This window comes from Terrapene carolina, unplaced genomic scaffold, assembly GCF_002925995.2.
Source record: "Terrapene carolina triunguis isolate 2854851 unplaced genomic scaffold, T_m_triunguis-2.0 Scaffold249, whole genome shotgun sequence".
NCBI lineage: Eukaryota > Metazoa > Chordata > Testudines > Emydidae > Terrapene > Terrapene triunguis.
In genome coordinates, this window is record NW_020664600.1 from 893,838 (window position 1) to 908,589 (window position 14,752).

General features: G+C 58.9%; 1 protein-coding gene across 1 annotated transcript in view; it reads right to left on the minus strand.

Moving 5' to 3' along the window:
- IGSF9 (immunoglobulin superfamily member 9) overlaps positions 1 to 10,563 on the minus strand; it is a 48,357-nt gene extending 37,794 nt beyond the window's left edge. Inside the window, exons 1-2 of the mRNA XM_026657612.2 lie at positions 10,506 to 10,563; positions 9,164 to 9,347 (exon numbers count right to left, since the gene is read on the minus strand). Coding sequence (XP_026513397.1) covers positions 9,164 to 9,347; positions 10,506 to 10,563 — 242 coding nt within the window. The remainder of the gene's footprint in view (positions 1 to 9,163; positions 9,348 to 10,505) is intronic.
- Positions 10,564 to 14,752: the final 4,189 nt, after the last annotated feature.

The following is a 14,752-nucleotide window of genomic DNA, read 5'->3' on the forward strand; positions in this document are numbered from 1 at the left end:
GGTAGGGTCCTAGGGGGCCAGTTAGGATGGGGGGAAGGTCTCAGGAGGGGGCAGTCAGGGGACAAGGAGCAGGGAGGCTTAGGTAGGGGGTGGAGTCCTGGGGGGCAGTTAGGGGCAGGGGTCCCAGGAGGGGGCAGTCAGGGGAGAAGGAGTGGGGGGGAGGGTTGGGGGTTCTGAGGAGGGCGGGAAGTGGGAGGGAGTGGAAGGGGCAGGGGCGGGGCTAGGGCAGGGCGGGGGCGGGGCTAGGGCGGGGCTCCTCCCGTCCTCTTTTTTGATTGTTGAAATATGGTAACCCTAGATAAATGTAAGGTGCTACACGTTGGGAAGAAAAAGCAAATGCACAAATACGGACTGGGGGATACCTGGCTTGGCAGCAGCACTGCTGAGAAGGATCTGGGAGTTGTGGTGGATCACAAACTCAACAGGAGTCAGCAATGCAAAACTGTTGCAAAAAAATCAAATGCAATTTTATGTTGCATTAACAGAAGCATAGCATGCAAGCCACGGGAAGTGATAGAACTGCTCTACTCAGCACTGGTTAGGCCTCAGCTAGAGTAGTGGGTCCAATTTTGGTCACCAGTGTATATAAAGGATGTAGAGAAACTGGAAAGGATCCAGAGGCAAGTGACAAAGATGATCAAAGGGATGGAATGCAAACCATCTGAACAAAGGCTGAAGGAACTGGGTATGTTTAGTTTGGAAAAGGAGATTAAGGGGGGACATGATAGCTGTCTTCAAATACTTGAAAGGCTGCCATAAAAAAGATGGAGAAAAGTTGTTCTCTTTTGTCAGGGAGGGCAGGACAAAAGGCAGTGAGTTCAAACTAGAGCATAGAGATTTAGATTAAATCTCCGGAAAACCTTCCTAATGGTAAGAACAGTAGGACAATGGAGCAGACTGCCTCAGGAGGTTCTGGAAGCTCCTCCACTGGAGGTTTTCAAAAAGAGGCTGGAGCCATCTGTCTGGGATGGTTTAGACACAACAAATCCTGCATCTTGGCAGGGGGTTAGACTAGATGACCTTTGCAGTCCCTTCTAACCCTATGATTCTAACCCTCGACTGGCAAACCCTTTCTAGTGTGGCCACAGCCAGCATGTCACAGAGACCCCAGTCACAGGGCTTAGATGTGCACCAGGAGGGTGTCCTGCTGGGCTTGGGGTTTGTGCCCATTCCTGATCTGGTGGCAGGTTGCTACATACTCCCCTGGCTTCCCCCACCCCCCAGACTTGCCTGCACTCTCATGAACATGTGTGTGCTCACCAGCCCTCTGCCCCAAGCCTTACGCTCACAATCCCCTCTCAGGCTGGATACACACCAGCATTTTGCTGGGATTCCCTGTCCCTGCACCAGCCCCTGTGCAAGGTTGTAGTGATAAACAATGAAGTGGCTAAACTAACCTAAGCTAAACTCCACAGTCCCCAAACGAGAAGTGGGTAAACTCAGTTTACCCAAGTTTACTCAACTCCACGACCGGACTTGCGATGGCGAAGGGCACCAGCGTAGACCAGCCAGTAGCACATTAACTGCCACATGGCCTAACCCTGCTCAGAGCAGGCCCAGGTGAGTCGGTCATACTGATATGCCTAGTGCTCCCCCAGCTGCGACTGATTGCCAGACGGGCTGCACCTGGGGGAGCTGAGGCAAATTGCCAGTGAGGACAAGGGGCCAGATCCCAGCCCTGCTGTAACGGTGCCCAGTGCAGGTGCAGTACGGGCCCAGTGTCCCCTTTTCTAGCCCCTCGCAACTGCCTGGCAAAGGGGAACATGCTCCAGCAATTCTGGTCTGCAGCCTGGGTCAATTAGAGCAGCTCCTGGGACTGCCCATATGTAGGCCCAGGGCTGCCTGGAATCCAGGAGACCCCTTCTTCCCCAGCCCACTCTGCCCTTTCTGTGCCTGCCTGCTGAGAGGCCAGAGGGGTGATGGGTATCACACATGGGCAGGGCCAGGTGGGGGTGGGTAGCAGAGTCGGGGGGGGGGAAGGGGAGCTCCAGGGGAATCCCCTCCCCCACCCCAGAGCAGCAGCCAGGCTCCTAAACAAAGGCCCCATTGGAAGGAACTAAACCCTGCAAAAAGACTGCAGTGGGGACCCCTCCCCGATCCCTTCCCCCAACCCTCCATAATCCCCTGCACTGGCTCTGCCCACTCCTTCCCCCTCATTCACCAAGAGGATTGGCAACAAAACATCATTGGTCAACCCCAGCCTCCCATTGCTTAGCAACCACTGTTCAAAGGGATACAAGGGAGGCTGCAGCCCCCCCCCCCATTAGCTGCTTCCGTGTCTAGCAGCAGGAGTGGCAGGTCAGGGCTGGGAAAGGAGGGCAAAGCAGGGTGGCTGAGGGACGGAGGAGTAAGATCCTGTGTCTTTGGGCCTCTGGGCAGGGAGAGTGTCTCCCGGCCCCCAGGCCCCCACCTTGGTTTCACAGGGAGCCTGACTAGCAGCACATGGGAGCATGGAGGAAGCAGCCTTCCAGGAGACAGCAAGAGTCATGGCCTGCCCCAGGCCTCACCAGCAGCAGCCGCATCCTGAGCGATTGCCTTCCCCTGCTCACGGGCCCAGGGGGGCATGCCACATGTGGGGGTGTATGTGAGATTCTTCCTGGCCCCCGTCCAGCTGCTCCCACCAACGGCTGGAGCTGTTTGAAAAGCGCCACATGGGAACTGTGGCAACGGGACTGAAATCCCAGCCTGACCTCCCTGGTGAAACCACAGGCGCTTCCCCTTGGCAGGCCCCGCCCCCACCCCGCTCCTAACTCACCCCCATCCCCCAGGGAAGATTGAAAATAAGCAGCCAGTTGCCATGGGAACAAGGGTGTCATTGAGCAGCCCCAGGACTCTGCCCTGGGCGCAGCGCCCTCCCCACCCCTCCCATCAGCGCAGCTCTGTCCTGGGCCCAGCCCCCATCCACCAGCACAGCTCTGCCCTGGGCCAGCACCCTCCCAGTCCCCCTCTTCCCAGCATGGCTCTGCCCTGGGCCCAGCCCTCCTCTCCCCACTCCTGGCTCTACCCTGGGTCCAGCCCCCAGCCCTGCCCCCTCCCGCCAGCATGGCTCAGCCCTGGGCCCAACACCCTCCCCCCAGCACATCTCTGGGCCCAGCGCCTCTGGCAGCACCCCTCCCCACACACACTCCCAGTGCAACTCTGCCTTGGCCAGTGACCTCACAGCTGCACCCCCTCTGCCCTTAATTGGGTCCCTCTGGTATCTATCCAGCCAACCAGCTTTTCCATGTGCCAGCCCCCAGGCTCCCTCCATGCACTCTATGAGTCAAAACAGGCTCATCTGTTTCCCTCATCAGTACTAGGAGAGGGGCTCTGCAAACCTCTCGCTGTCCTCCCCTGGGTGGCCCTTTTGCCCCAGTGTGGCCAACTTCTCCCCAGTTGCGTTGCCACTGCGCCCACAGGAGTGGCTCCTGGAGCATGCAGGGCTGCTGGGGCGGGGAGGAAATGTGCTGTTATTGCAGTCACTATTGGGAGCAGAGACACCCTGTCAGTATCCCAGTCCACCCAGAAATACATCATCCCCCCCACGTGGTCTCTGCCGCTGGAGCACGCTTCCATGCATGGCACTGCACCTGCATTAGGGCTGATTCACACAGAAGTACTGAAGTGCAGCCACCTCTGGGGAGGTGGCAACTGGTCAACACAACAAACATTTAGTGTCAAAAGGAATTGCCTGGGATCTTGAACTGCCTATACAAAGCAGACAGAACTCAAGGCTTTTAAATCCTCCTCCAAGAGACCTACAGGCCCAGGACCGTGCCCTGGGAGGATGAGGCATTGACAGGATGGCATTGCATTATGGTTCCAGGGAGCTAGGCCAAGCCAGGCTCTTAACCAATGACAAACATGCCTGTAGCATGCTGGGAGTCTTGGCTGGGCTCTCCCTGAGGGGCCCCGCAAGCTGCTGTGCTTTCAGGCCTGGCCAGTAGGTAGCATCAGGGGAGCCCCTCATTGCTGTAGAGATGCCTACGAGCAGCACTGAACCCTGCTTTCCAGGGCCCTGGCGAGACCCCTGGCCTCAGCAGCTCACATACCAGGAACAGCAGCCACGGCTGCAGGGAGAAAGGAGCCAGTTCCGAGCCACAGGCTGAGTGGAGCAGCTGGGGCAGCTCTCCAACCAGGGAACCAACAGGGCTGGTGGTGCCTCTGGATCCCAGAGCCTGGCCAGCCAGGAATGCCTTCCACATCCCCAGAAACCAGACCTCAGGGCAGACTTGGAGCCAGAGGCCTTGGAGAGGTGTGGGGAGGAAATAGTTGATCTCCACAGAAACTAGGCCAGAGTGCGGGGGAAAAGGCAATGCGAGACCATCTCCCAGCCACAAGTGAGCACCAGGAGGCAGAGCCCCCCCCCCTCCCCCCCGGCTGGAGAGGTGCACACCTGCCCAGCAGTAACCTGGCCAGCTGCTGTGAGCCAGGGTCTTGGTGGGGAAGCAGGACTGTGAACAGCTAGGGCATAGGCTCCCCTCCCATGGCCAGCGGTGCAGAACGAGCAAGCTGAACCATGTGTGGTCCCTGCTGCCAGGAAAGAGCCTGTCCCGGGGACTCTACAGCCCAGCCCAGAGGGCAGCTCAACCACCCAAACCAAGGACAGAGCAGTGCATGATGGGAGCAAGCCCCTAAATATTAATGTGCACACACTCCTGCTCTGAAGATTGGCTATTCAAAGTAGTATCTTGCTACTCGGCAAATCGCTCCCTTTATCCAGGCATCAGAGTCCCATCAGCTCCCTCATTAACCCTGCAGAGTCAGCACAGCCACAGGAGAGGAGCTGGATTCCAGTCTGGCTTGTGCTTCATCCTGGCAGTGGGGATGGGGTTAAAAGCATTAGGAGACAGACAGGTGGAATTAGCTCCATTGGGAAGGCAGAGTCTTTCCTGCTGGGTGATCTGAGAGTGGGACTCGCCCAGGAGCCTGGGGGCAGCACTCCATACTTGTCAGCTGAGCAGCAGAGCTGGGCCAAGCTTTTCAGATAAATAGTTTATATCAACTCCCCCCACCCCCACCGCAGTGTCTCTCCCACACTTACAGCTGGCTGAAATATAATGATCATTTTTCACCTAAATCCTCCCCACCTCAACCCATGTTGAAAGCTGCGATTTCTGTGGGTGCAGGGCCACCCTGCTGGCCACAGGCTTTTCTTGGTCTGCATTTTGGTGTCCAAGACACCAGCTCTCACTGGCCAGCTTGGGCACAGGAGGGATTTACTTTTTTTTATTTTTGCTTTTGAAACAAAGTCCAGCAATATTTTTGCAGCCAGCCCTGCTCACGCTGGAGGGATACTCCTGCTATAGCTTGCCAATGCAGCCTTGCCTGGGCAAAGTTTGGGTGCCCCAGCTCTGTCCCACCCTGCCCCCTGCAGCCTGGCTGTAACAGATCTTTACTGGGATGTGGTTTGTGTTAGCGTCACCAGTCTCTGCCCTGGTCTGCAGGGCTGTCAGTCTCCAGCCCCATAGCCAGCCCTCCCACTCTGCCCCAAGCCAAAGCTTTCAGCATTCCCTGCAACAGGCACCAATCCTTTCCCTTTCATTAAGAGAAGATCCTGTTGCTCACGCCTCTGCGTTTGCAAAGAGCCCCGAAAATCTGCCACTGTTCCACTTTAAATACCCTCTGAGTAGGAGAACATCCCACTCCCACGCCACTGTCCCCTCTCCAGCAGCTTCGCTCCAAATCCCACTCCGCCCAGTACTGCCAATTAGCAGCTTTGCCGAAATCCCCTCCCCAAGCTCAACCTTCAAGTGACCCACCAGGCAGGGCTGAGTAGGCAGCGCACACAGCCCCAGGGCTCCAGCAGCAGTCAAGCCACAAAAGTGTGGAGAAAGGCTGGCTCAGCCCCAGTGTGAGTGAGTGTGTGTGTGTGTGGGGGGGGGGGTGTTAGAGGACCGTTCAGACACAGAGATCCTAACCCAGGGCTGGCCTGAGAGAGGGAGAGGGGTGTGTGTGTGTCTGTCCCCGTGTCTCCCAAGGAGATTTTAGTTCGGTTTGTCCCCAAATACTGAGCGACTCTCATAGCTGCGATTGGCTGGGGCTGAACAGGCAGTACAGTGACCAGTTCCATGGTGTTGTAGGACTTAGTCCTCTCCTGTATGGGGAGCTGTCTGGTACTCAGGGTAACAAGGGTGGGGTGGGGAGCAGGACATATTGGATATACAGGGTAGGTGCAGCTGATGGGCAGCACTGTGACATGAGGCAGCATGGATGGGGCGGAGGAGTGTGACACAGACAGTGCGCATGGGGCAGGGGCTGGGATACAGGGGCAGTGTGGATGAGGCGGGGGGGGGCTGTAACACAGGGCAGTGTGTGTGTGTGGGGGCGTTGTAACAGAAGCCAGGGATGGGGGAGCTGTGAAGAGAAGCGCAGATGGGGTGTGGGGATGGTAACAGGAGCCGGGGGCTGTGATGCAGGTATAGTGTAGATGGGGTTGGGGGGGGCTGTGACTCGGGAGGTGGGCTGTGACACAGGGCACTGTGGATGGGGCAGCTCAGGGGTTGTAACAGGAGCCAGGAGGCTGTGAAGAGAAGGCGGAGGCGGGGGGTGGTAACACAGGGACCGGGGGCTGTGATGCAGGAGCAGTGCAGTTGGGGAAGGGAAGGGGCTGTGACCGTCACACACAAGTCCATGCTCAAGGTTGTGCCAAGGGCTCCCATGGGATCCCAGCTTATCCCCAGGAACTTCTGGGAGGCCCAGGTGGCAGTTGGCTCCCAGGCATGAATTTCCCCCGGCAGCAGCAGGCCCCAGTTGGGATTATGGGATTAGAATGGAACAAAGATCCCAGGAGCAGCGTCAATCTGACCTCTGACCCTAGCAAGAAAGAGCCTTTGTGTGGCCCAGGCCCGAGGCACCCAGCTCCTGCGCACAGCACAAAGGGGCGAGCGGCTTGTTCAGGCCTGGACCTTCATCTGCTGCCTGCCCTTCTCCCAGCAGCCCCAGCCCCACGATGCCCCCGCAAGGTTCTGTGCTGCAGGTAGTCCAGCTCCCCGTGTGGCCTACTGCGCTGTTCTCGAGCCGAGCTCCCACAACGCGGGTCCTTGGCAGCTCTGGCTGGGGAAGGGCAGGGCAAGACGCTTCCTCCTGGTTCCCCCTTGCCCTGTGCCGAGCAGGACGCATGCACATTGGGCAGCAAGACAGACCAGGAGAGGCTAGTACACTCCAATGCAAGGCAAAGATGTACCACCGAGCCACTGAAACACTCCCACTCCAGTGCAGACGACGCCATGCATGGACGCGTGCTCAGAGCCTGGCAGTGCACCTGTCTCACGCAGCCCCAGACAGGCCTGTTCCCAGGCTGGAGGGAGGAGAGTCTCCTGGCAAGCAGAGGCCACCAGCACATCAATGAGGGGAGGGTCAGGCTAGGGGAGTTTCCTGCCTCAGCAGGTGCCCATTATTGTGTGCACAGCCCCATCCCCTCCCCCACACTCAGCCATTGGCTGGGCTGTGTGTGGCTGAGGTCAGATTTGCCTCCCCACCCCCCTCATCACAGAGCCTTAGACATAAGAGGGTGGGGGAGGGAACCCTGCCTGGTGCCATGCAGCCCCTCACACACACATCCTCCCGCCACCTCCTCCACACTCCCATCCCTACCAGCGCAGAGGGTCGAACCAGTCAGTCCAAGCTGCAGGGACGGACCCCTTCACCTCCCTGCCTTGCCCCATGGCCATCCCTTCCCTCAGCTGCTGTGGGCAGGGGGAAAGCCCTGCCTGCTGCACCAGGCAGCCCATGGGGGCGTGACTAATGCAGCCTGACAGCAGCAGCCCTGGACTGGGGCCCAGCTGGGGGGGCGGGGAGGAGCCTGCGGCAGGCAGAGCACTAGTGCGCTGTACATACAGGAAGACCCAGAGCAAGTCCAGCACAGGGAATGCCATGGCCTCACCCTCCTGGGGCCCGGCCAGTCACTAGATACTGCAGTCACGGGAGGGAACCCAGGGCTCCTGCCAGGGCCCCAGGGTGGGATGGGCTCGGCTCTCCTCGGGGAAGGCAAACACCATGCAGCTGTGTAAGGCCACCCCCGGACTGCACCTCAGCCACTGGATCACATGCCACAGAACCAGCCACTGCCCTACTGCTCCCCCATCTCTGTGTCCCACCTAGGGAGCTTCCAGCCCTGAGACATGCCAGCATGTCCTCTGCTACATTTCACCCTGCCAGACGTCTACCCCAATATACACCAGTGTCCCCTCAGCCACCTCCCAGTGCCCCTGACTTCCTCTACCTCCATATACAGCAGCATCCCCTCCGCTACGTCCCAGCCCCACCCCCACCCCCGACTTCTCCTGCCCCAATATACACCAGCATCCCCTCTCCTACGTCCCAGCCCCACCCGACTTCTCCTACCCCGATATACACCAGTGTCCGCTCCATTACATCCTAGCCCCACCCCCAACTTCCCCACCCCGATATACACCAGTGTCTCCTCCACTACCTCCTAGCCTCCCCGGACTTCTCCTGCCCCGATATACACCAGCATCCCCTCCGCTACGTCCCAGCCCCACCCCCCACTTCCCCTCCCCTGATATACACCAGCGTCCCCTGCACTACGTCCCAGCCCCAACTTCCCCACCCCAATATACACCAGCGTCCCCTGCGCTACGTCCCAGACCCACCCCCGGCTGCCCCACCCCGATATACACCAGCGTCCCCTTCGCTAAATCCCAGCCCTCCCCCCAACCCGACTTCTCCATCCTCGATATACACCAGTGTCCCCTCAGCTACCTCCCAGCTCCCCTGGACTTCTCCTACCCCGATATACAACAGCGTCCCCTCCACTACGTTCCAGCCCCACCCCTGACTTCCCCTACCACGATATACACCAGTGTCCCTGCCACTACACCCAGCCCCCCCGGATTTCTCCTACCCCGATATACACCAGCATCCCCTCCGCTACCTCTCAGCCCCACCCCCAACTTCCCCTACCCCGATATACACCAGCGTCCCCTCCACTACCTCCCAGCCCCCCATGACTTCTCCTACCCTGATATACACCAGCGTCCCCTCCGCTACCTCCCAGCCCCACCCCCGATATACACCAACATCCCCTCTGCTACGTCCCAGCCCCCCCAGACTTCTCCTACCCCGATATACACCAGCATCCCCTCTGCTACATCCCAGCCCCCAGGTCCTCCCAACAGGTTCACCTTTCCACTGCTGTCCTAGCATGCACTCACCTACGTACTCCGGATCGACGCGTGGGGAGTAGAGCCCAAACTTGATGAAGATGGGGAGAAGGAAGCCAAAACGGACCCACTCGATCACGTAGAGATGGGGGCGCGCCTCCTCTGCATTCAGGAGGTCACAGCCCAGGATCACGCTCTCTCCAACACGCCCAACCACAGCCTGAGACTCCACCTGGCCGTTACCTGCAGGGTCAGCACAGGGAGATTTCATGCTCATGGGGAGGATGTCCCATGAGCTGCAGCCCATGGTCTCCAGTGGAGCCCCTGCTATGTCCTGGAGCTCAGACACAGCACCAATGGGCCCTGCATCAGCCAGCCAAGCCCCACAGGTGTCCAGGTTATGCAAGGAGAGCCCGTGTGCCCTGCCCAGCCCAATACCCTGCAGCGAGGCAGGGCCCATTACACCCAGCACCCTGGGCATGGTGCTCTCAGAGCAGGATCCAAAACCCTGAGAGGGAACAGCTCCTGGGGCCATAAGTGACTCCTGGAGAGCGCCTCACACTGCTCTGCTGAGGACGAGGAAGCCCCATGGGGTGCAGCTCATGCTCCCAAAAGCAGGAGAAGGTGAGAGCTAACACTGCATCCTGCCCGGCTTTGCCTGGGGCCCTGGCTTTGCTGTGTGTGCCACAACAACACAGTGCGTTCCATCCCCACATCCCAGCACCATTCACAGAGGAAGGGCACCATCTTCGCCCCCCTTTTTAGAGCTCTGCATGGATACAAAGTTTGTATCTGCATCTGATCTACAAACATGGTCCGTGGATATCCACATCTACATCGCTGCAGAATGCAGGGCCGAAGGGAAAGGAATGGAATAAGTGTGTGTGGGGGGGTACTGCATCCCCCACCCCAGAACCCCTGCAGCAGGAAATAACTCTCTCGAACAGCCCTGCAGGCTGCTTGCTGGAACTCTAGAGCGGGGGCAGCGCCAGAGGCCCTCAGGGATCCAGTCGTCATGGTCAGTGAGATTGGACATCTCCAGTGGAGCTCCCTTAATGTAACCTGCTGCCTGAGCATCTGGGCAGGGCACCACCTCCCCGGCAAGGGGTGAACGTCTGGGATTCCCTCCCACCCCCTCCTCTTTGGCAGTTCAGCAGCATCACTGTCTCTGCTCTCCATGAACATGGTCCCCCAGAGGAACATTAGCCTTCTTTGCTGCTCTAATCATGACTTCAGCAACTCCTGCACCTTCCCCACTGCACACCCCAAGCTCTGGGGCCTGATCAAATCCAATTCAAACCCACAGAAAGGCTCCATTGGGTCCAGTGGCTCCGGGTCAGGTCCCTGGTGCGTTCAGCTGTGGACAATACACAATACAGCATGCCATGTGCACTCACTTACCTTCAGCAAAGTTGTTGGTGAAGAGGCTGAAGTAGGCAATCCATAAACACCAATTCATAGCACAGCTCCCCCGACAGCCGCGTCGCACCACCTGTCCCAAGTCCTCCGGCTCGCTGCACTGCCCAATTAGAGACCAGGCTGGGGGTGGGGGGCAAGGACCAAATGGCTGTGCAATGGGACAGAAGGGTCTGGTGTCCCCCAGGTGGGGCCCGTTAGGGCCAGGAGTGCAGGAGACTCCTTGGCACTGTTCCTAGGTTCTGTGCTCTGGTGGCCTGATGGGAAAGTGCAGCTCCTCAAACCAAGAGCCCTTGGCTAGCACAGACCGGGCGCTGCAGTCCAGGCAAGATCCAGCTTGTCTCAGCTCCCAGCTGCCCTTTGGTCTCCTGCGGGCTATGGGGAGCTCGAAGAAACACCTAGGAAATAAACCAGCACAAAGCCCTTAGGGAGCAGCTCACCAGCTGGGCTGAGCAGAGGGGCCAGGAATCCCAGCATGTCACGGCCTCAACTAGACACAGCATAGCCAAGCGCTCAGAAAGCATCTGCTCCCATTTGCACCCCTTTCTCCCCCTGCTCTGTTAATAGCAGCATGGGATGCAGGGAGTTGCTAGCCTTACTTCCAGAGAGTCCCTCAGCCCCTCTCTCAATCAGCCAGCTGCCTGTGCGGGAGCAGGAGGGGGTCTGCAAAGGGAGATCCTTGCCTACAGCTGTTTCAGCCCCCCCCCCCCTTCCCATCCCAGCTCTCCCCGCCGGTGCCTTCTTTCATCCTTCATTTGCTCTTCTCTTTTCATCACTTCTCTCTCACCCAGTTCCCCCAGAGTTTGTGCCCTTCTGGATACAGCAAAAGCCCCCTTAGGGACAGGCACAGAGCCCTCAGCCAGCCAGCCCCTTTGGGTACGTTACCCATCCCCAGCCCAGGGACCCCTGGATATGGGGGTGGGGGGAAAGCCTTGCTCCTCCAGTACTCTGGCGGCTGGGAGCCTTTGCGTTCTGCTTTGCTGGGGCTCTTCCCAGCTGATGACTCCACTAATAAGAAGCACATGCCCAGCAGGAACCTGTGCAGTGCCCGCTCAGTGCCCTGGTGCAGCATTGGACCTACTGCCCTCGTGCTGGGATCTGGGCATACAGCCTGGCAGATCCCGACAGGAGAGGCTCTCCTTGTCCTTTGCCACCAGGACATTTTTCTGCCAGCCCCATTCCCTGTCCCTGGCATTGCCAGGGCACAGTGCTCCTGGGCACATGCAAGGGCAGCAGCGCTGAGCAGAGCTCCTACCTGGCCGCTGCCTTTGTTCTAGGTCCCGGATCCGATTGCCATGCAGGGCCCCGAAGGGAGATTTCCTTCCCTGCTTTTATGCGGAAAACAAACCAACTTTCCTGCGGGGATCGAATGTGCCTGCAGCCAACGGCAAAGTCCAGCCTCTGCCCACGCCCAACCACCCCCGCCCCGCCCCACTGCCATCGCCGGTGTAAAACATTCAAAAACAAACACTGTGGCGTCTGGCGCGGGCAGCCCCCATTGGCCAAGCTCGCCCCCCACCGCAGCCTCTTCCCTCGCACCTCCCTGTGTTCACCCTTCCCACGGGGTCTCAGCGCCTCCCCCCCAGGCTGGGTCACAGACGGCGAAGCGGAAGCACAGAGGGGGCAGTGGGAGGGACAGAACCCAGGAGTCCTCCCAACCCTCATCCCTGCTACCCAGAGACACCCCCCTCCCCCCGCGAGGCCCAGAATGGAACCCAGGAGTCCGGCCCCAGCACAACCGCCTTGCGCCCCCCGGGTACCTGCACGCGCGCTCGCCATGGGCACACAAGGCTCCTCCGCTGGCACCGCGGCGCCCCGAGCGCTAGCGCAGCCTCGGCGCCATGGTCCGGTCGCCAGTCCCCCCGGCCTGCGCCCGGACACGCGTCGGGACCGGCAGGGGCCTCTCCCGGGCACCCGCATCAGGCGGGCAGCGAGTCGGCGCCGCGCGAGCTCCCGGGGCCCCGGCGCTCATCCCCAGCCCGGGCCGGCTGCTTCGCTGGGACGCGCAGGAGGGAGCTCGTCAGGTCCCCCGTGGCCCCGATCCCGCCAGCCCGCTTGGAACCAGCAATACAATAGGGGGCGGGGCCTCCGCTCCCCCACAAGCCGCCCGTTGCCACGGGGACAGCCAATGCCCTGCGAGAGCTCCGGGCGCCCTCCGCGTCTCCAATCGCCGGGCCCGCCCGGCCTGCCTGCCGCTCCGGGAGCGGGCGGGGTACGTCGGTCCCGGGCTCCGCCTGGTGTCCGCGTCCGCCCTGCGCGGGCCGCGGGGCCGGGGTCTGAGCCCAGGGCGGTCCCAGGGGACCGCTGGCACAGCGCGGGGGCGCAAACCGCCTCTGGGGCGGTGCGCACAGCTCAGCTCGCCGCGCACGGGACCCGACGGGCCAGCACCGCGGGGCGGGCCGGGGTCTCGGTCATCACTGCCCTGGCAGCGCAGAGGCTGGCGTGTGAAGTTCGCTTGTCTCCGATCTGAGCCAGGTGGTGGCAGCGCGGCCAGCCGGGACCCCCTGGCTGAGCGTGGGAAGCCATTGACCCGGTGCTGGGACCAATCAGGGCTCCTGGCTTCGGGCCCTAGCGCTGGCACTTCGGGGGAAGCGCGTCCTCTCTCTGTGCCTCAGCTTCCCCAACTGTAGCAGGGAGCTAGGATGTGAGCGTGTGCGGCTGAAGGCATTCCTGCTAGCGCTGGGCAGTGGGGTCTTAGCTACACCAGGGCTGCGTTCCCAGTCAAACCCCACGGCCTCCCCTAGCCCAGCCGCAGAGTGCTGCATTGTCCGCTGGGGAGTTACCAGTAGATGGTCCAGCCCCATGCAGGGGGCTCACCCCTGAACAGCCCCCCGGCAGAGAGATCACCCACTGGCCGGGGAGACTATCCACCTGCCTCATTGCTTTGGGACATTTGAAACTAGACTGAACCAGACACTGGTGATTAGGAGCGAGTTCTCCTTTCGCCTAGCTAGGAACCGGGACGGGGGGAGACAGCTGGGCTTTGCCATCCTGGGGATGTTCTAACCCAGCTGCTCCCAAGGTAAGCCAAGGGCTACTCGGGGCCTAGCCATGAGAAGCACAGAAGCATAGGAGGGACCAGTCTGTCTCCCCTCATCCTGCCTGTCACCATCCGGGACGGGGTCATTCTGGTTCTCCCATTCTCCTATCCCAGCTGCCCTGAACGGGCTCCTCCTCTGCTCCAAGCTGATGCCCAGTAGGCCTCATGGCACCTTGCATTCTTGCATAGATACCACACAGCCCAGACCTGAAGAACTCTGTGTAGCTTGTGTCTATCTCTTCCACCAATAGAAGTTGGTCCATGAACAGGTATTATCTCACCCATCTTGTCTCTTTCATATCCTGAGACCAACACAACTACAAGCCTGCACACACTCATCTTGTCATGTTGGGTGGGCACACTCCTCCATGCCCTGTGCCAGTCGTAGTTGTGATGTTACACTACATATTCTTTATAGAAATATAGTTAAATATGAATATGGCATAACTAAGATATACTTTATGCAAGATGGCTCATGTAAGATATAATTGGAAATTATATCTGGAAATTATAAATGGATTTAATTTACCGAATGCAATTATCCATTTTGCATGCATGTATCTAAAGTTAGGAATATTGACTATGTAACAATCACAACTGTGTTTGTATTTGGGAGACACCCACCAGACAACAGGCCATCAGCTTTGATGGGCCATTAGGAAGAAACAATAATTCTTTAAAGATACTCTCTCCTTCCTGAGAGGTGTCCTGGGACGTAGCTGTGACACTACTAGGTCAGGTGGTCCTGTCACTTGGTACTAAACACCATCTTGGACTTCTAATAATTTTCCACTAAAAGGAGGGGGACGTCAAGACAGGGAAACAAAAGATTCCTGCCTTATGTAAATCTTATTTAAGGCTGGGGAGTAGGAAAACAGGACTTTCTCCTCCATTGCCTACCCAAGAAGAAAGACTGCTGAAAGTACCTGAAGGGACAAAGGAACTAGCCTGAGAGGACAGGCAGGGGTGAGTCCGGACTGAGACAGGGGTCCAGTCTGTAAGAAGAAATAACTGGAACTCTAGCTACAGAAACTCTGCAACTTGCCTAAAATAACATTTAGGGTGAGAAATTACTTCTTGAAACTATCAGAGGGGTAGCCGTGTTAGTCTGGATCTGTAAAAAGCAACAGAGAGTCCTGTGGCACCTTTAAGACTAACAGATGTATTGGAGCATAAGCTTTCATGGGTGAAT